This window comes from Euprymna scolopes, chromosome 3 (assembly GCF_053919585.1).
Source record: "Euprymna scolopes isolate OS-2025 chromosome 3, ASM5391958v1, whole genome shotgun sequence".
In the NCBI taxonomy this organism is placed as follows: Eukaryota; Metazoa; Mollusca; class Cephalopoda; order Sepiida; family Sepiolidae; genus Euprymna; species Euprymna scolopes.
In genome coordinates, this window is record NC_136484.1 from 40,323,974 (window position 1) to 40,347,631 (window position 23,658).

The window sequence follows — 23,658 nt, forward strand, 5'->3', positions numbered from 1 at the left end:
ACAAAAAACAGGGAGGGAATTCCACAGTGTAGCAGTCCAAGGAAATAAGCTATCAGAGTAAAAAATAATTCCCGGCATCTATGGACCCCAACAATTGTTAAATGGGTTAGTTAGGGGTATTTATGTGGAAGGGAGTACAACTGCTATGAGTTCATCAGAGCACTTTCCATTAATATATTTGTAAAATAGGCATGGGGATGTAGCACTGTGACAATGGTAAAGATGTTGGAGCTTCACTAACAGTGTGGGACCTATTAGTCTTTGGGGATCTTTGTTGGACTCTGTCCAAGAGTAAGTAGCCAGCGGTAGATGCATCAGTGCAGATGTGACAACAGTACTCCATGCATAAGCGAATTATAGCTTTGTAAAGATGCTCTCAGGTGTGAGTAATTTTCTAGCACGGTAGAGGGAAACCATTTTCTTTGCAGCAGCCTTGGCAATGAACTTTATGTATTTGTTTGAGTTCAAGTTGTCTGTGAATGTTAGTTTAGAAGATGGACTCTCAGGTAGGGTGTTATTTGTTATGGCAATCGTTGGTTAAAAAAGGTTTTGGTTGTTAAAGTAAAGAAACTTAGTCTTAGTAGCAGTAAATGTTACCAACCATTCATGGCCCCATTCCACTACAAATCGAAAGTCGTTTTCTGACTTAGATCTGTATACATTCGTTTTACCATCATATCTATTATAGTGCATGGTGTCATCAGCAAATATACCCATCTTACACAAAATTTTTTCAGGTAAGTCATTTCTGAATATCAGAAATAATAAAGGTTCAAGAATCGACCCCAGGGGCACACTTGTATTAATATCATGTTGTTTGAACGTATGGCCATCGAGGATAACTTGGATTTTTTCCCCAACGAAAAATATAATTATGTTGAGTATTCGACCAAAAATACAATAGGATTTAATTCTCGTGAGACTTTGTCAAATGCTTTGGATATATGATAGGCTACAGCTTTTTTCTCCCTGCATTATCTGCAAGGTATATGGACTCAGAGATGACAGTTAAAATATGAACAGTATACAAGCGACCTCATGGTTGGTGAATAGTGGGGGACTTGTTGATTGTCCATTATTTACTACACTATTTCCGGTCCTGGATATGACCTAAAACTATATCCGATGGTGAGGGCCCCAGCTTGCAGGCCTTAGGGAGTGTGGAGCCACCCTTTAATTGCCATTGCTCCCAGGTCCACTCTGACCCAGAGTGGTAGCACCTGTTAGGGTCCCAACTATAGGTTAAATAGATTACGACTTAAAAAAAATATATACTATATTAAAAAAATCGTTCTTCAAAATCACCAGATTCGGCATTAAATAACCTGAAAAGGGTTGATATGCCGTAAAACAAAACAACCAAACAACCAACTACACTATTTCCAGAAATGACGAGTTCCTATTTTATGCAACTGTATGCATTTTCGGATGACTTCAGTATTCTTTCACTCTTACAATTATTTCTAGCTTCTAAATACTTACTAACCTGGGTGCCCGGCGTTGCCCGGGTGTTTGGAGGTGTGTATTGAGCAAAAAAAAAAAAAAGTGGTGTAAAGCAGGCAGGCTTGAACCTGTGACACAAAGGTTGGAAAGAAAGTGAAAGAAAACCTGACGTCTTACCCCTATTCCATGATGCGACCAGAAGTTCGGAACGTTGAAATTAGTAATGCTTTTAGCCAATTTTTCGATATTTGTTGTCTGAAGGGACAAGCTTCAAAACGATACCGATCTCGTGAAAATCCGCCGTCTCTATCGAAAGTTTTAGGCATACATGCATACATACATACCTACATACATACATACATACATACATTTAAACAGACAGGTGAGATTTATATAATAGATGTCCATTTGTACTTGACTTGCGATGGAGGAATTAGTAGAATGAAAGATGCGTTTGTACAATGGCTGTTGCACAAGTTGAAGTGAATCATGGGGGAGAGTGGTGTTTGCTAAAGTACTTCATGTGGGAAAATCTGCTTCAAGACGTGATTTGCACCATTCAGTTGTCTCATTGGCACACTGTTCAACAGGAAGAGAAAATATAATAGTTCACATGTGGGTCTCTGATGGCTTCCTAATCAGCTTGTTGTTGAGAACTTTAAGCAATGTCAACCAATATCACAAGGTGGTCGGCGTACCCAAGTGAACTATAGAGATTTGTCACACAATCCCCGAGTATTATAGCAAGGAATAGATCTAGAAGTGAGGCTGTTACCAAGTCTATGCATACATCTGAGTTATTACTTATTAAATAAAGGATTCAGTTCGAAATTACATATAGATTATCGATTTTGACATAAAGATTCACAAGTTTGAAAAAGTTGTAACCTCAAGATCATTGAACGTTACATCGGCCGAAACGTTGTGAAAGTAACAACCAAGATGGAAATAGTACTCCATATTTTCTTGTCTCCTTATGAGTGCAGGTTAGACACAGGATATATGTGTTTAATGTAAGGAAAATTTAGCTACCTCGAAAATAGACACTCTTGATTGGGACAAAAATAAAAATTTCCCCTTTAGGCGGTTATTTCTTCACAGACTGACCACAGAACAGATACACTTTGGTCCCAGCTCAAAAGCAGATAAGTGTGCATAATCTGGATAATCCAAATTATCGATTCTTATCTTAAAAATCTTTAACAAAATTCTTTGCATTCTTTTCACTTTTGAGATCGATAAGAAGATATGTAGATTGATTGTACTCAGCAACCAATCATATTGGAAATAATTCCTTAGTAAAACAAATCACGTTAAAAATAGATTTTGTTCCCATGATTCAAACAGTAGAATTCAAAAAGATTTTATCTTGAAAGTTCTTATCAAAAATGCATATGTAATATGTTTGGGTTTTTTTTCGTCTCATTTCAGGAATTCGAACCTACGTGCACTTTAGAAGGAAAAGGAAATTGATACAAAATGGAGAAAATAAACACAGACAAAAATCACACAAAAATGTTGCAAACCTTTTGTTATTTTTTAAATTTTTATTTGTTTATTTTCTTAACTGTTTTTCTAGCTATAGCTTTTATATATATATATATATATATATATATATATATATATATATATATATATATATATATATATATATATATATATATATATATAAGAGATGGCTGGTTACTTTTAATGCATCCAAAACCAAGCTTCTATCTTTACATCATAACATCATAATCGCTCTGATCCCCATCTGGCATCAATTGAAATGGATGGCTCTCATCTTGAGGAGGCTCCATATTTTGGCAAGCTTCTGGGTTTGACCTTTACTCCTGATCTGAAATGGATCACGTACATCAGGTCTGTTGCCAAGGATACTTGGAAAATGGTGGGATCCTTCTACCGCTCCAGAAGATATCTCACTACTGAGGCAATTCTCTATCTGTATAAAAGCCAAGTACGTCCAATGGTGGAGTACTGCTGCCACATCTGGGCAGGAGCTGCTAAAAACAGCCTATCCTGCCTTGACAGAGTACAAAATAGACTTTGTGGCTTAGTGGGGGATGCCCTCTCTCCCACAGAAGAGACGTTGCGAGCCTGTCTTTGTTTTATCGTTACTTCCACGGCAAGTGCTCGTCTGAGCTCCAATCTCTGGTCCCCCCTCGCCAATCTTTCACGAAAAACACCTGTCTAGCTGAAACTACTGTCATTAATTTTCTCCACTCTTTATTTGTGCCTAAATCCAAACGTAGATTCCATGAGCAGAGCTTCTTTCTTAGAAGTGCACGACTGTGGAACTCTCTTCCGTTTGCCTGTTTCCCACCTGATTACAACTTGGATGTCTTCAAGTCCAACGTAAACAAATTCCTGACAAACCGCTCTCTTAAGTAAGACCCTATCAAATATGCAATACTAATGATTACTACGATACTATCTCATTGATTACTGTACACGCAATAACCCTTATCCCCGAGTGGCTTCCAGGCCTTGATAAGTGGTGACCTCCATGTAAAAAAAACAAAACATTTCTCATATGTTCTATCTCCCCTCTTTTGGAAATAGGGTACGGTTTTGAATATCTTCAGTATCAAGTAAGCTTTATACACTGAAATTTATTTTATGTATGAAAACCAAAGATAGGAGATATAACATATGAGAAATATTTGGAATCAAGTATCTCCTTGCTGTTATTTCAGATCATTTTAAACCATAGCAACAAGTTTTAGTCTCCCCTTCATCAAAGCCAGAGGTTTTGGGGAAATATATATATAGTGTCAATTGCTTTATTACAGATTAGTAAAATATCAATATTTCACTAAATATATGTCACAACAAAATGAAAATTATATCATCAAACGACTCCTTTAAGGGTAGTTATTTCCAAAATTTTTATTCAAGTTCATGCGATATTCACGAAGTTATGACATTTTATTCTTTATCAAAGAATTTCCACTATCCATCGCTTTATTGCAGGTCTCTTAAAATGTTGTTTTGAGGTAAAAATAAAATGTCATCTTGCGAACTTTACAGGACATGGCAGAATCAACGACAGTGAGTATACCAAGACCCCAGTGGGAGCTGGGATAAAGAATATATTGTGTTAAATTTTACTACAAGACAGGTTCATTTAAGAAAACCCAGGACAGTTTCATGCGTCAGTTCGAATGTGAAAAGGCTCCATCCAAAAGCAGAATTCAGAACTGGGTGGACCACTTCGAGAAGTATGGGACCGTGGATAACCTCAACGCCGCCAGAGAGAACTGTCCAAGCCACTTGGGACGTCCCAAGAAGCGAACAGCCGACCTGGTCGAAAGAGTTAGAGAGTCTCTCCAGCAGAGTCCGAAATGCTCTGTGTGTAAGTGAAGTCAGTCCCTCGGCATGTCCCGTGAGACTTGCAGGAGAGTGCTGGTGAGAGATATCAGGGCTTACCCATACAGAATACAGACGCTGCAGACCCTTACAGCCTCAGACAAGAAGCAGAGGAGGGCTATGGCAGTCAAGATGCTCGAGAAGATCGAGAAGACACCAAGTATCTTTAACCTCCTTTGGACCTCAGATGAAGCCCACTTCCATCTTGATGGAAAGGCGAACCCCAAGACAAATGTCTTCTGGGGGTCCTCCAGACCGAATGAAGTAGCCACCAAGCCCCTGCACTCTCCTAAGTGCATGGTGTGGACTGCAATCTCGGCCAGAGCCATCATAGAACCAATCTTCATCAAAGAATCTGGCGCAGCAGTGACAGTCACCAAGGAGCAGTATGTGGAGGTCCTCAAAACCTTCAAGAGTGAGCTCCAGACCATCTACCCGTCGCTCATGAGCAAGTTCTGGTTCCAGCATAACGGAGCAAGTTCTCAAACCTCAAACCTGTCCCGAGATTGGCTGAAAGAGAACTTTGGAGGCCGAGTGATCAGTTTCAAGACTGATTTTGAGTGGGCACTAAGCCCCCCAGATTTTTTTTCTTTGGGGCTATCTTAAGGGCAGAGTCTACGCAGGGAAACCCAGAACCATCACGGAATTCAAGGAAGTCATCAGGGAGGAGATGAGAGCCATTACCAATTCGGTCTGTAAGAACGTCATGGACAACTCTGTGCTGCACCTCAAGAAATGCACGGAGCTAAATGGAGGCCATCTAGAACATGCTGTAGAACGGAGAAAAAAGGCCAAAGACGCTAGTGTTTTGATGTGATGTTTTGAATATAATAAACTAGTTATGACTAAAGTTTCATTTCATTCAGACAAAACACTAAGAAACGGGGCCTAATTAGAGTTGGGGCCCGTTTTTTTGGGGGGGGGGTCATCTTGTACGTTTTATTATATTTTTCTGTCAAAGAATAATAAACAAAAACATATCCTAGGTATGGGCCTCATATAAATTAATTATTTATCGACATATCCACCAATTCTTTTTAAATAACTTAAAACAAGCTTTTGTTCTCCGTGGAAGTCAATTGTTTGATATGAAAATAAGTTATGGCTCTAGAAACATTAACTATGTTCCTCCACAAGATATCCTTTGAAGTAAATTGCTCTCCTCCCTCATAAACTCCTCTTTTTAATTTTGACCAGAGATATTCAATGGGATTAAGGTCTGGAGAACACGGTGGTCAGGTCATGAGAGTTTCCCCAACAAATTCCATAGATTTGAGGAAGGATGCAATCGCCCCTATCAGAAGGGGATGGTACATTGTCATGTATAAAAATCATTTGAAAGCGACGTGACAATGGTTGGTCATCCAGCCATGTCGACAAATGATTATCCAAAAGGGCCATGTATGCATTGCTGGTAAGCTTTACAACTTCTGGCGCTCGGAATGGTCCAACCAACTTATCCCCAATGATTCCCGGCCAAAACATGATGTCTTCACCTCCTTGTTGGCTATGAACTCTGTAAAAGGTCGGAGTTCCGTTCGGGTTTCAAATTTTGGTCCATCTATCTGGACCATCAAGAGTAGCATGGGCCCAATCCCTAAATAGGACCTGTTGGAAATCCATTTTCATGTAATTCTGTGTCCAAGCCACTCGTTTTTCCATATGTTGTTTGTTCAGTGGAGGCATTGGAAGAGATTTGATGTTCCTTGCAATCTCATTCAATAATATATTGTATCGGGCATGCCTGGATCTTGGAGTGATTCCAGCTTTTGCAAAAATGAAAGCACTGGTGCTGATTGTGTTTCGGTTGACTTCCCTATGAATTTTCTGAATATTACGATCTAAAAGGTTTCTTTTGATGTCCTTATTTTTCTGGATTTGGTATTTGGTTTGTTCAAGAATGCAGCCAAGTTTTTTGGATCCTATTCTAGCTCTGTGGCTAAATTTTTGATGGACAATCCTTCTGCGAGTCTAGCAACTATCCTTTGCTTTTCGGTAGCCTTTATTCGTCTGCTATTTTTTGGCATTGTAAGAGATCTTCGTAATAAAGCAATGGACAGTAAAATTTCTTTGATAATAAATAAAATGCCATAACTTCGTGAATATAGCATGAATTTGAATAAAATTTTGGGAAATAACTAAATTTAAAGCAACCATTTGATGGTACAATTTTCATTTTTTTTTTGTGATGCATATTTAGGGAAATATTTAGACTTATATGTAATATACTGAGTTCGTGTACTTCAGTAAATTTTCATATACCAATAGGTTTTAAGCCAAAAATGGTTGACTTAAGGATTAAGCTACAAAATTATCACATTTAATAATTGAGCATTATATACTGTGTGTGCAAAATCAAGAATTCAAGACAAGGTGTTGATGGCAACAAAAAGTGTATTTCATTTTACGTTACAATTGTTTCAATGTCTAGTTCGACAATTTGAAGCATTATATCGTTTGAAAATTTTCAAAAACCATCATGAATAAACACACTTTAGGCAATGTAGCATTTTTTGAATAGAAAGAAAAAAGGCGGGAGGAACCCCTAACAACATGTGAGAAACATTTAAATCATTTAAATGGGCTTTTCCGTAACCACAACCAAGGTAAAAAAAATTATATTTTGACGCTATCTGACTTGCAAGCATTGGTTTCTTGTTTTTATAATGGTGATATGCACATACATAGCATGATGCTGTCCCGTGATGTTTTATTCTTCATCCAAATCAGCAGCCCATTTACCAACTAATTTCATTCAGAATTTCACTGCTTCCATATGGCACAAAGCCGCCCAACATTTTATACACACAATTTTGTTTTTCAACCTAAATAAGAGTTTAAACACTCTTCACGTTATTTGTTTTCTTTGGACGACTGTTTTCATCCCAAGAGTATAATTTACAACTTTATCCGAGTTTGACAGAAAAATTCCAGAGTTTGAAAAGGTACACATGGAGGAGATCTGAGGTTACATTGACTGAAACTTTGTGAAAATAACACTGAAGATGAGAATAGTAGTCTGAAGGATCCAAGTGATACAGATAATAACTACTCATCTTAAAAGTTCAGAAACGTAAAACAAAAAGATATTTATTTTTATTGAAAGTCAGCAGGCTGCCCGGTGTTGCCCGGTGTTGCCCGGTGGTAAAATATGCATAAATATTACATTTTAATTCATACAAAAACTGGGACATGTGCATGCGAATATTATGTTTTTTTCTAAACAGTTCACATCTTGTAAGTAATAAAAAAAAAATCTCGAGCTGAGATTGAAACCAAAACTTAAAGAAAGCGAATCAAGTACGATAACCATTAGACCAGCATGACTCAATCTTTAAAAGATATTTGCAAACTACTTATTCCGAATATAGGGTATATATAATCTGAACTATTCAAACATATGCATTCGTGAAACAGTTAGCAAACAGGTAAAAATCTGATGACTCCCATCTACCAGTTTTTCGATGTTTACCTTTTAGCAGCCCTTTTTTTTTCCAGATGACAAGTGATTAAAAAGTTTTCCACATGTCTGAATATCTTATACACCGAATTTCAAGTCTGTAGATGAAATATTCGTTGAGTATGTAGGTTGAGAAGTGTCCTCCCACACACATACGTTCTCCCTTTTATAGATATATAGATAAGAAAATGATTATAAAACGCTGAGTAGCCAATGTTCATTTGACTTACTTAACCGATAAAAAGTATTCCGCTTGTTTCCTCAGTGCTTCCGCATGTCCCGGATTTCTCTCTGATGTGTGTATGTAATCACCAATTGCATGATGAGTATTTCTGCTCTAAAATAAAATAATAACAAACATCAATAAAAAAAAAAATAACAAAAATCAATTAAAAAAATAACAAAAATCAATTAAAAAAAATAACAAAAATCAATTAAAAAAAAATAGCAAAAATCAATAAAAAAATAACAAAAATCAATTAAAAAAATAGCAAAAATCAATTAAAAAAAATAACAAAAATCAATAAAAAAAAATAACAAAAATCAATAAAAAAAATAAAAATCAATAAAAAAAAATAGCAAAAATCAATAAAAAAAATAGCAAAAATCAATAAAAAAATAGCAAAAATCAATAAAAACAAATAGTAAAAATCAATAAAAAAAATAGCAAAAATCAATAATAAAAAATGGCAAAAATCAAAAAAAAATGGTAAAAATCAATAAAAAAAATAGCAAAAATCAATAAAAAAAATAGCAAAAATCAATAAAAAAAACAAACATCAATAAAAAAAATAGCAAAAATCAATAAAAAAAAAACAAACATCAATAAAAAAAAAATAACAAAATCAATAAAAAAAAAATAGCAATTACATTTTACATATAAATCTATGTCTTATATCGCAAATAATTGAGAAAGTAAATTATTGTATTATTTATATATTTTTTTTATTGCGGACTAATTATGCTCATTTTTTTTTAGTTGTTGTTTCACGACGTTTCGGCTAACTATTCCTCTGGCCTTCCTCAGGTGGTTAACTGTGACAGGATAGGAACGCCGAGTCTCCTAACTTTATCCTCACTAATTACTGCCTTCCATAATTGTTGTTGTTGCACCAGGTTTTTGCCAACTAAGGTGAGCATTGTCTGAAGATAGTGGTCTCAACTCTTCCCAAAGCTGGCCAGAGGCTTAGTTGGCCAAAACGTGATGAAACGACAACAACTATGAAAGGCAGTAATTGCTGCGGATGCAGTTAAGAGATTCAGCATCCCTACCCCGTCGCGGTTAACCACCTGACAAAGGCCAGAGTAATAGTTGACGGAAACATCGTAAAACAAACAACTAGAAGATGAGGATAATAAATTACTCATCTCAATAAGAATTCCAATTAATTAAATAATAAATGTGTAGTATTATGGCGGATTAACTGTTTATCTTGCTTATTTACCTGTCGGTTATCACTTGTCAAGGCCCAGAGGCTACTCTAAGATAAGAGTTAATGAATATAAGGCAAAAGATAAAACAAAACCTTAATGGTGGAACTTGGGTAGGTTTTAATTATAATGACTCAATAAGAATTTATTTAGATTAGACTTGAAAACCTACTCTACCACTAATAGCAATTGCCGATAACATATTACCTGAACGCTCTTTGTTCAAACTCCCCAGTCTAACGTTCACAGGGAACATGAGTTGGAACAGATACATTGAGAGTATTGCTAAGGCCGCTGCAAAGAAGGTGGGCTCTCTCTACTGTGCTAGAAAGCTACTTACGCCTTAAAGTATCATGTACCTCTATAAGGTCACCATTCGCTCATGTATGGAGTACTGTTATCACATTTGGGTTGGTACATCTGCTACTAGTCTCTCCCTCCTGGATAGGGTTCAGAAGAGAGTCGCCAACCTGATATATCTTGAACCGTCACCTAAGCTTCAGCCTCTATCCCATCTACGAAATTTTGCATCCCTCTTCTTGTTCTATAAGTATTTTAATGGTGAATGCTCTGATGAACTACAAGCACTTGTGCCCCCATTGACGTAAATACTCCTGACAAACCCGACAAGCAGCTAAATCCCACCCCTACACAGCAGTGATCCCTAGGTGTAAGAAAACCTTTTACTCTAATAGTTTCTTCCCCAGAACTGCTAGACTTTGGAACTCCCTTCTGGGATTCTGCTTTCCCAACTGTACTGACTTGCAGAAGTTCAAGTGCTATATGAACAGACATTTTGATACTCATCTCCCTTCATAATGCCCCTACAACTTATATCCCCAATAGTAGCCCCCTACTTCAAAGTGGTTTGAGGTGAAAACTGAATTTAAAAAAATTACCATGTTATAGTCAGCTGAGAAGTAGTCCCGTAGTATTGTATTTTACAGACGGATAAATCTAGGAAAAAAGTTGTGCTCGTGGATTGCTCATCATATACATAGATGGAGTTTTAATGGGTAAATATGAAACAGTAACAACAATATTTTAAGTTGGTAACCACTTCACGACGGTGGATGAACTCTCTATGGAATCTTAAATATGTATACGTTCCTTTCATTTTCTGAGTGCATGATTAGGCAAAGACGTGAGATGGATGTCAAAGATTATTAGTATTTGTACAAACACAGCTACCGGTATAGGCTTACTTAGCAACATTGATGAGCTTTAAGATGACATAGAGATACATGTAGATAAAAAAGAATATATATATATATATATATATATATATATATATATATATATATGCGCATGACTAGCAGTTGAAACTATACAAGACATCAATAAAAATTGGAAATATTAATATTTTATACTCGAGCGGGATCAGAGACGATTGCAAATTGCATTGTTATTGTAACTGAACTCATGCATTCATGACTTGAAAGTTTCATCTCTTTATTGGTGATATTGACAGTGTGAGACTCTAAGAAAGCAACCACTGTCATGGACGTGTGTTAGAAGCAGGGATGTGTCATTGAATTTCTAGCAAATGTGCATTGAGAATGTGGTTACTATGCCGTAAAATAAATCTCTGAAGCACAAAAAGTCACTCGTTTTAATGGTACCACTCCCGTCTTCGTAGCTCTTCAACTTTTGGAATTAATTACAAAAAAATAAATAAATGTAGTCTTCACTTTTGAAACGATCCTTCTTTGACAAAGCACAGCCATCGTTCAGCGCTGGCAATAGTACATTGAGGTGGGCCTGACTATATTGAAAAATAAATTCTGGAGCATAAAAGGTCACTCATTTTAATGCTACTACTTTCATCTTGGTAGCTCTTAAACTTTTTAAGTTTAAAAAATAGGAGGCTTTAGTTAATAGTTTTGGTGTTTCATATAAAAATTATACCACATTTGAACCACCTGGGGCCTAGCAGTATGAAAAAAAAAACAGAGAAGCTTCGAATTATCAGTTCCAAGAAAATAATCATTATTATCTGGCTTAAGTCCATCAATCCTAATATCAATCTTCATCATTATTTATATACATATATATATATATATATATATATATATATATATATATATATATATATATATATATATAAATTAGTAGCGTCCGTGTGTGTGTGTGTGTGTGTGTTTACAACTCTTCTACAGCCCAAACCACAGGACCGATCATGACTAAATCTGGGATGATGATGGTCCTCACCCAGGGATGGTGCACGCCTTTTTCGAGGTAAAGATCAAAGTTCAAGGTCATAGCATATGTATATATACATACAGTCCAAACCACTGAACCGATCATGACCAAACCTGACATGGTTATGGTCTCCAACCTAGTGATAGTGCACACTATTTTTCAAGATCAAATGTTAATGTCGGGACATTGTTGTAGGCTCGAGTAACTGCAAAGCAGATACTGAGCATATAACAAATTCTTTGCTAGTATATAAATTTAGGTATGTGTACAGGATTTACCCCTAAACTAATTTACCGATCATTATGAATTTTGGAACGCAGATGGTAGGCCCCTGATAGTCGAAATGTGGAATATGTTTATTTTTATTTATTTATTTATTTTTTTTTTTTTACAAAAGAGGTCATCATTTATCAAGGCCCGGAAGCCACTTGAAGATAAGTGTACAGTGTAGTCAGTTCGAAAGCAGGAAAATGGAACAGAGTTCCACAGGCGTGCAGTTCTAAGAAAGAAGCTTTGTTCATGGAATCTACGTTTAGGTTTAGGTACAAATAAAGATTGGTTAAAATTATTGATAGGGATTTCAACTGCACAAGTGTTTTTCGTGAAAGTCAGGACAGGATGAATCATAGATTGAAAACTAAAAATAAACGCGTTCTCCAATTTTGAATTTAACATCTTCCCATGTCCTTTTTGCAAAAAAAAAAATGCCGACCATTCTTTTTTTAAGTATACTTTTCAAATAGACATACTATTAAATGCGCCACCTAGCGTCAAATGTAAGCAAAAGAAGTAGATTATTTCTATTCAAATAAAGGCGGGAATTACTCGAGGAAATTTAGCCAAGTTGCTAAAAAATTACACACGTTAAATTTGTCAACTGAATTCTTTCTTTATTTCAGTTAGTGAGAGGGGAACCTATCGTCATACTATCCCTTAAACAGGCCAATTGTACTTATATTAAGTATAATACTTAATATTATTATCAGATTTATGTAAATAAGGTATTAAGATGGTGGAAACCCTTCATAAAAATTCAGATGCCTCCGAGTTTTCTGAAATGTTGACAATATGTATTAGACATCAATCGATAAACCTTACTCCAATTCTAATTTCTTTGAATCATTTTAAATGGGCATAATGTGGTCACAACGCCACATTCAAATATTTCGGATTTGCATTGGATTTGATCTATAACCATTAGAGACCAATTTTCAAAGATCTCCAGAATTTCAGTTTCTCCTTCGGAATCCTTTAAGCTGAAACCTTAAATTTTAGACATTTTCTAAAATCCAAATCATATAAAAATGGCTCATCAAGAATTTGTTCATGTTGGACTTGAACACAACTTTTAAGAAGGATGATGAGTTGAATGTTGATCAAAATTAGTATAAGGATTTTAGACATATTTTGATTTAAATTTTCATAAATATTGTGTAAAACTGTGCATGAATTAATTTTACCTGTCGTTAAATGAGTAAATTTAGTTAAAGACGATGAGGATGTCGATTTTCTTCTTTCATGTATAAGATCTGAACTATGAAGCGCAAGCATTTTATTTTCTTTTAAAGAATCCAATGTTGTACGTTGTGGTATAAATTGTGCGACTTACTGATTCATATAACTTTGCTCGGTAATAGTAAGCCAAGTAATTTGAAGAGTTGAAATGAATCGCCAAGGTGTAGTTGGTCAGGGCTGAATTAACATCGTTGAGTTTTTCATACAACAAACCTCTAAAAAGAAAAAGAAAAGGAGGTTATTTCTTATCAGTGCTTCTAAGATGATTAGAAGTTTGAAGATTGGATAGAATAAATTGTAGCTTACTATGACAACAGAGTAGGAAATGATGGTTTACTAGCTCCAAAGCTTGTGGTTTGTTTTGCATGTTGGGGAACATGCTTCACTGAAAACAGAACTTGTTCACACTTTTAGAGTTGTTATATGTGGCATTAACTGGCATATGTAAAAAATAACTAGTTTTAAGAAGAATGAATTGGGACCAGATGATGAGTTGAATGTTGGAAAGCTGAGAAAAAAAAAACACTAGAGTTTCAGATTTGTTATTGTTCGTTGCGGAATTATTTAAAGTTTTACATTGATTCATTTTTTTTCCTTTGTTTAGTCTTTATCATGATAAAACACTTACGTCGGGGGTCACCAGTAAAGAATTAGACTATTTGATTTAATACTGTATTAGTGACCATGTGTTTGGAAATGAACCCAAACAAACGGTCGCTATTTTCTAAGTTATTATTAGGATTATAACAACAGCATATTCTTTTCATTGTTTTGACTTTCGAGTGTATATCCGTTGATATCTTATATGCGTTTATGTAGAGTGATATGATTCTCGGTTGATTAACTGTGCCTTACTGTGTCGGATATATACTCGAGAGTCAGAACAACGAAAAGAATATGTTGTTATCATATCCCTAGTTATTATAGACAAGACATGGTGGTTGGAGAAAAAATAAAATATATAATAAAAAACGGTTGGATTTATACACACACACATACATACATACATACATACATACATACATACATACATACATACATACATACATACATATATATACATATATATACCCAGTTTTGCAAAGTTGAAAAAGATTGGCGGGCAAAGAGTTTAATCACATGTTATTTAAAATACACCGAATATTTTAACTTCTTACGATTTTCCTCAAAGTGGATTTCAGGTTGGATTTATGGAAGCATAACATATATCATTTTTTGTCTATGAAAATTAAACGAGAAATAACTCTCATAGCCTCTATAAATAAATTTACTTCCGTTTTTAAAGGCAACTGGTGTAAATTAATAATAGTTGGAAATAAATTAAGTATAAATTAAATCAAAAACAAAATAAATAAATTAACTTTAAATAATATTTCTGAATTGAACAATGAAGACAATTCTATGACAACAAACAATTAATAACACGGACCTAATTATTAAAATAGATTTTCTTTAATGTAATATATAAATGACGTTATTCCTTGAATGTAGATTCGCTTTGAATAAATAGTACATATAGAAATTAAATGCTAGTGTGTATAAGTCCGTTCTCAGTATAAAAATTAATTGGTGAAGCAGTATAACTTTTGTACATATTAATTAAACTGTGAACAAACAAACACAGGAACATAGCTTAAAAAATGAGAATTTTAATTTAACTTTAAATTTATTACATCATCAGATCAATAAGGAAAACGATAAAGAACATCTTTATGCCATGGCATTTCGAGGTCAAATGCGTTTTCTCCTCTTATTATGGGAAGCATTTTGCTTCGAAATGTCATGGCCTAAAGAGGTTCTTTTTCCTTTTATCTTATTGATCTGATAATGTAATAAAGTTTTAGATAACTTTGAATTCTCATACTTTATTTTTTATATTAATTGCTCCACTTAACCTTGTAGAGCTTTTACTATCTGGATAGTTTTGTTTGGTTAAAGATTATTTGTATCTTTATCCATTTTTATATATATATATATATATATATATATATATATATATATATATATATATACATATATATATATATATATATTTATTTACCAGTGGTGAAAAAAAAAACGGACTAAAGTGCTCAATGTGTAGTCAGAGCAGTATATAGGAAATTTATTACTGTGAGTCCAGAATGAGTTTACAAATTGTTTCAACTAGAGGAAAATCCTCAAAGAGAGGAAAAATCAAACTAGCATCATCAGAATTCATAGATGGACTAAGTTATAAAGTCAAATAAAAATGGAAAGATCGTAGATAAAGGGGAGTTAGAAAAGAAGGGGGAGTGGTGGGGAGAGGACGTTGGAGTTTAAAGTAGTAGGAGTGTATTAAAAAAAGAGAGGGGTTTATAATTAAATATTAATTATGTGTAAATTCTTATATACGTGTTTTTTAACGGTTTAAACTTAAAAGACGCTACTTTTGTTGATAACGGCATAAGTAACAGTTAATTTAAAGGATCACCATGGCAACAGGTTGGAGAGTTAATGTTAGTGAAGGAACGGGTTGAAAATGGGGTTTAAAGTAATTTAGCCGGGCGGGGAGAGATTGAAAGATATTTATTGTTTATAAAATGGAAAGAAAAAGAAAAGGAAAAATAAGTTAATGAATTATACTTTACAGGTTTATTTTAATAGTGTAATGATATATATAATTAAATATAATAAATAAATTAGCCGGGCAGGTAGAAATAATACGTTACAGGTTTATTTTAATAAAATAAAATAAAATAGGTGAAGGAACGGGTTGAAAATGGGGTTTAAAGTAATTTAGCCGGGCGGGGAGAGATTGAAAGATATTTATTGTTTATAAAATGGAAAGAAAAAGAAAAGGAAAAATAAGTTAATGAATTATACTTTACAGGTTTATTTTGATAGTGTAATGATATATATAATTAAATATAATATATATATAAATAAATTAGCCGGGCAGGTAGAAATTATACGTTACAGGTTTATTTTAGTGAAATAAAATAAAATAGGTGAAAGCTTAAGTAAGTAACTTAAATAATAGAAAAAAAAAATATATTTTTAATAAGTAACACACAAATATAAGCACACGCATAAATATGTACAGCAAATGCACATACGTAAATGGGGGAAAAGCACATGCGTGATCACACATACATATATATATATATATATATATATATATATATATATATATATATATATACATATATACACAAACATACATATACAAACACATATATATATATGTACACATACACAGATACGTAAAAATACACGCATATATACATATATAAACATATATGCAAATACACATACAGATGCAAACACTTACACATACATATATATATACATATACATATACATACATATATATACATATAAATATAAATTAGCTGGGAGGGGGGGAATTGAAAAATATTTTATAAATAATTTTTAAATTTTCAGGCGTTGTAGTTGAAGGAAAGAGAGAAAGAGAAAAATATAAATTAATGAATTATAAGTTACAAGTTTATTTTACTAATATAGAAATAGGTAAGAATATCAGTAAGTTAATCAAATAATAAAATTCATAAAATTATTAGGGAGATATTTATAATAAGTGAATAAAACACATACACACAGAAAAACACACACACAAATATACATGTAGAAGATACGTAACCAAATACAAATATATATAAAAAAACACATACATATACACACATGTAGAAGATACGCACAAACACAAATACATATATATACATACATATACACACACACATATATATATATATACACACATATAAATACATACATAAACACACATATACATACATATACAAACACACACACATACACACGCACACACATATATATATATATATATATATATATGTGCACATATATATACATATATATATATATATATAAATTAGCTGGGCAGGGAGAGATTGAAAAAATAAATTTTTTGTTTTTAATTTATTATTTATAGTTTTTTGAATATATATATATATATATGTATATATATATATATATATATATACTCGGGTTTTTTTATATTCAAAAGTAATGGACTAATGAATTCAACGAGGTTGTTAGATAGTGCTCAATAAAAAGAGCTGATAATACTTGTTTATTGTTATATAAACATGCTCACATCCCGCTGCTACAAATAGCCACTTGTTTCAATCAAACAACAGATATCACCGGGCAGCGACTTGACTATTCAAAAGTTCAATGAATAATCTTATTCGGTTATTCATTGAACTTTTGAATAGTCAAGTCGCTGCCTGATGATATCTGTTGTTTGATTGAAACAAGTGGCTATTTGTAGCAGCGGGATGTGAGCATGTTTATATAACAATAAACAAGTATATATATATATATATATATATATATATATATATATATATATATATATATATATATATATATGAAACAATAAGATTGGAAAATTAAGTCACAAAAACAATATATTGGTGAATATGGAATGGTTCTCTCTTCTCCTTACTCTCTAAGCTACATATATATATATATATATATATATATATATATATATATATAGTAATTTATAAAATATATATGGCAATTAACCTACACTGAATAGCCAGTGTAGCTTAATCGCCATATATATTTTATAAATTACTAACTAGCTCTACCTACGTATTGAGCCCTTTGAAGTAAATACTTAAAGTTTACACATAAATCTATACTTTCGTATATTAATTTTATGTGAGTAAATGAAGTAGTTATATATATATATATATATACATATATATATATATATACACACACACACACACACACACACACACACACATATATATATATATATATATATATATATATATATATATATATATATATATATATATATATATATATATATATATATATATATTGACGGAGATATTTGACGAATGAAAACAGCATATACAAAACATGATATATAAAAGGTGTGAAAATCAGTTGCTAATTGGCTAATTTGAATTTAAAAAAATATTTCCGGTAATTTTGATGGCAATTTTGGAATTATCAGCTAATCTTATTGGCATTATGTATTTATAAACGTGTTTATTAAGAAAAGAATTTGCTTACATTTGGAAAGCTAAAAAGCAATTTCGTCTCTTTCTTATCTTATAAACCTAATTTAGATTCAATTATTAACCAAAGTTCATGTTTCATTCAAAATGTGATTACTTACCATGAATTAAGAACAGATACATAATATACTGTTTTTTAATGTATATTAGTAGGAATACCCGATGTTGCCCGGGATTGAATGATGATCAACAAATGTTTCACACTCCCATATATTTATTGTCATCGAAATCGGTGAAATGGCCAATTTTTCAATCAAATGATTATATGCTCTAGTTGGGGACCCATCGCGGTGCAGATGCTTCACATACCTTCCTGCAGTGACTTCATTCACAATACATTGTAATTTATATTGTACTGTAGAGAACCTACTTTTGATTTCATAAAATTATTTTTTATATATAATGGCTTGAATTAAAGTTTAAAATGCAAACATCAAGTATCATACTTCAATTGTGCTCTAAACAGAAACATTCATTTCGGACGCTGCCCTGTCATTTCAAAGAACCTACTGTTGATTTTATATATCTGGTCTTACTGCATTTGCAGTAATAATGGTTTGAATTTAAGTTTAAGATGAAAAAGTCAAGTATCATGATGCAATTGCGCTTTAAATAGAAACAATCATTCCGAACGCCCCCCCCCCCGTCATATCAAATAACTTACTGTTGATCTTATATGTCGAGCCTTTTGGCTTATGCGGTAATAAAATTTCCCAAATGCACTCGTGATGTTAGGCTGTGTAAGGTGTTAACTTTGAGCGAAATAATCTGTTCTTTCTTTCATCAGATTATTTTGATTATCGATTATCGACACTTATCAAATACATTCTAATACAAAAGTAATCTAATAACACTGCCAGGCAAATTAGGTACCTTTCTGTGAAATTTCATAAAAATTGGTGCTGCCGTTTTCGATAGGAAACGAAGTCACACACATACACACACGTTTCTTTTATTTATTTATTTGCGGAATATTACCTTCATCTTTACAGTTGTTATTTAATAACGTTTCGGCCAACTATTCCTCTGGCCTTCGTCAGATTGTTAACCGCGACGGGACAGGAACGCTGAATCTCCTAACTGTATCTTCAGTAATTACTGCCTTCCTTAGTTGTTGTCGTCTCATCATGTTTTATCAAACTAATCCTCTGGCCGGCTTTGGATAGGATTGAAACCGCTATCGTCACACAATGCTCACCTGGAACTGTAGAGATTCAATGTCTCTATCCACTGGACTACGGGCCCCGAAGGATGATCAAGGTTGGATGTTTTGGTCTAATAAATCCAAGCTTTTTGTTATCTGATCTCTCGATTTTCGAGTCAATACGGAATGGTATATATTATTTAATTATTGGGATTATTTTTTTTAGATGAGTAATTTATATATTTTTGTTTATTTATTTATTTATTTGCGAATTATTATCCTTATTTTTACAGTTGTTGTTTCACGACGTTTTTTTTTTTTTTCGTAACAGAGGAATAGTTGGCCGAAACGTCGTGAAACAATTGTAAAGATGAGGTTAATAGTTCACAAATAAATAAATTTAAAAAAGTAAAAATTACTCATTTCAAAAAAGAATTCCAATAATTAAATGATATAAACAGTTTCTTTTATATAATTGTCGAGTTAACCAACGTATAGATGGCGAATAATGATCTCACTTATTTTCTATACATACACATGTCTAAAGCAGTTGAATAAAAAATGTTGATACGTTGAATATTCCATGAACTATACCAATGAACAAGGCCTTGTGTGACGTTATGAAAAGAAACTGGGATTTAAAGATCATCTCCATCATTACATTAATTATAGGAGCAACATGATTTATGAAAAAGAATTTTTTTAAACTACATGTTGAATATATCCGGTGAACCAAGTGCCAGAGAAATACAAACAATTGCACTCAAAGGAACGGGTAGAATCTTTAAACGATCTCTCGGTTCGAGTGACTGAAATTGTGGATGGTTGTCTGGCATCGGGTAGTGTTATGTAGTTGAGAATACAAGAAATGATCTCTTATTTATGTCTGTCGATCTATCTATATACCTATGGGATCTATCTTGATTTAGCTATCTATCTATCTATCTGTCTGTCTGTCTATCTCGATCTAGCTATCTATCTAACTGGCGAAGTAAACAAGACATGAAATGTGAATATGTTTTGATAAACTTGTCAAAACTATAAAATGGACAAGTTTCAACGGAAGCTCTAAAAATAGCTGACCGGATGTACGCGTTGTTGTCACATGTTCAGGTTAGCTGAACATTGAGACAAGTTGGAATTTGGACCTAAAGAAGAGTGGACGGGTTAATGGTTGTCTCCTCCGCCTTAGGAAGGAGATTACGTGTCTCCAAATTGAAGACTAGAATTAATCACAAGCAAAGAAACTCACTTTCCATTCTTCTGCGGAAAGTGAATAAAAAACTATATAAAACCAAACGTCGTTTTGGAGTGAAATGCATTCGTTCAAACAGTTTCCAGCTTCCCTCCAAGAACAGATGAATTCCAGGTGCACCACAAGATCAAAGACGTAGTTGAAAAAAGTATATCGAATACATGTATCACACACACACACACACACACACACACACACACACACATAAGAACATTTAGACGATCATGGAACGAACTCAAATACGGCACAAAGTTAACTTGGGTTCAGATAGTGAAGAGCCACCAAATAGAGAAAAGTGACACATGCATACACTCAAACTCCACAACGTAACAGTAGGATGCCCCATACCCATGAAAAAAACAAAATTATAAGAACATTAAAACAAAATGAATGCGTGACATAGTCTAATTCTAGATCTTATATTTTGTGAGTTTCGACTAAATCATAATGCTGCGGAAGCAACTAAACCCATTTGTTATGCATGTCGAACTAATAAATATTTGATGATCTAGTAGTTACGTTTTTTGTAATCACGTATCAGGATTTATCTTTCCTGCACACGTGATCGCTATTTTGTGTGTTATGTTATCAAGGATCACACACATGTATTCAGCATAGTGAAGAAACATATAGCTTTACATATATGCATATTTATTCTCACATGAGCATTTTATCGATGGCAAACGTAATAGAAGAATATAAAACGTGTAAGTTGATACTTAATATTATATAAAAAAAAGGGGTGAAAACTACAAAGGAAATTACTAAATGGAGAATACATTAAAGTCCCTATATAATAATAAAGACGCCTATATTGATAGGGTTGTAGAGAAAAAGAAGTATAAGCAATAAAAAAGCAAATGTTGCTTACATTGTTGTATTGGTCTTGGAGTCTATGCGACTGTTACCAGAAAAGATGTCTAACAGAGACAAAGCCAAGGTTCATAAAAAACGTCAAAGGTTACAGCCTTGAAATACTAACTAAAAAATGGAAATCTCGTTTTAATTCTCGTGCCTCCATAAGTTTATTTTTACTTACTTACAGCAGTGCATATCCTTTATATGTAGTGCAAAATTGGGTTATTGATCTGAAGGAAAAAATTCTAATAATTTTGTATTTTGATGTAAAAAGGCTATAGAGCCGGGGTTATAAAATTCTTTATTATTAAATAAGATATGGTAGGCATAGAACAGTGAATTAAGAGGCTGCACTCAAGCCATGACGGAAATCTGATGAATAGTATGAATATAAGCTGAGTGCAGCATCTCACAGTCCTCATCTTCATGATCCATATGCAGGCATCCTAAGATGCATATTATTGCAAAATTCACCTTTGTTTGATTTGAAGATATTAGTTGCATGTTCCACTTAAAAAATCCTCTTATATTATCCGTCATCATTCGATTAACAATCTACGGAGTGGTTCACTTAAAAGTAGCCCAATCTCTCTAATCTTTCTCTAATTTTTGTTTCAGATTAAGCGGCCCACTTAAAAGTAGCCTGATCTCTCTAATCTTTCTCTTATCGACCAACTGACACCACAAGACAAAATGCAATTCTTTTTCAAACAATATGGCGCTACATGCCCCACGGTTCACAAATCATTGACACGAGTTCATGACATGTTTACGGAAGAGAGAACACTAAGCAACAGGTTATTGGCCACCACGTTCCCCTGACTTGTCATCATGTGATTTTTATTTTGGGGGGACTTTAAAACAAAAAGTTTATGCAAATAATCCTCACAATCTAGACCAACTAAAGAAGAACATTGCCAATGCAATATCCGGAAAATCACCAGAAAAGATCTACAGGCAGTATCTGCAAATGTTGGTAAGCGTGCCCAGAAATGCATACATGTTAATGCGGGAGCACTTTCAGCATATTTCTATAAACTACAGGTAATTTAAACGATAAAAGAATGTTCCTCCTCTTCTACATTTTCTGGGCTACTTCTAAGTGGGTCACCTTGTAGATCGAATGATGACGGATATTATGTAACTTTTATCCTCGAGGTGCTTTTAACAATAGTAAATAAATAGAAATTTAACACTCAAGACACGTTTGTAATAGTTGATCATCTTTGGTGGGGCAAGGAAGGCTATAATTTTGAACATATTAACTTTCCTTTGTATCATTTGGATTAATCGGACAACTGTTCTCATCTTGTTATTTGCACAATGTTCAGGTGTATAAGTCACCATGTTTGACAAAGCAGAAAAGGGGATTGTAGTAAAAAAAAAAAAAAAAAATCGTGCAAACCTTTTACCACTGGCAACGCCCGCTTCAGAGAGTGAAAGAAGAAAGAAGAAGAAGAGAATGGCCACTGCGTCTATTTATAGACTAGAGATCATGGGAAGAGTATGCAAATAACTTTGGACGGTTTTGTCCTATAAAAAGCCTGTATTTGGGAGAGAGGGTGTCTTTTTTGTTTGGCAGAAGCAATCGCTGTCAGAAGTGCATTGGACTGCAGGATTGAAGAGTGAAGATTGAGTTGTGGGGTCATTGTATTTAACGACAAGCTATTTCGGCCAAGAACAGATCATGGAATCTGGGATGTTGAGATTGGGAAAAGATGTGATACCACCTTTTAGTGGAGAAGGTGATGTAGTCGGATGGATAAAGAAAGTAAAACTGGTGGCTAAGCTTCAACATGTGCCAGACCTTGCCAGTTTTATTCCACTTTTTTTGCAGGGAGATGCACTCGCTCTCTATCTTGAGATGAATAATGCAGAACAAGAAGATGCAGAACTGATAGAGATGAGACTCGTGACCGCCTTCACTGAGGGGCCTTTT

General features: G+C 33.7%; 1 protein-coding gene across 1 annotated transcript in view; it reads right to left on the bottom strand.

The window, feature by feature from the left end:
- LOC145254614 (uncharacterized) overlaps window positions 1-23,658 on the bottom strand; it is a 1,033,347-nt gene that overhangs the window by 238,192 nt on the left and 771,497 nt on the right. Inside the window, exons 32-33 of the mRNA XM_080113229.1 lie at window positions 13,515-13,635; window positions 8,503-8,609 (exon numbers count right to left, since the gene is read on the bottom strand). Coding sequence (XP_079969355.1) covers window positions 8,503-8,609; window positions 13,515-13,635 — 228 coding nt within the window. The remainder of the gene's footprint in view (window positions 1-8,502; window positions 8,610-13,514; window positions 13,636-23,658) is intronic.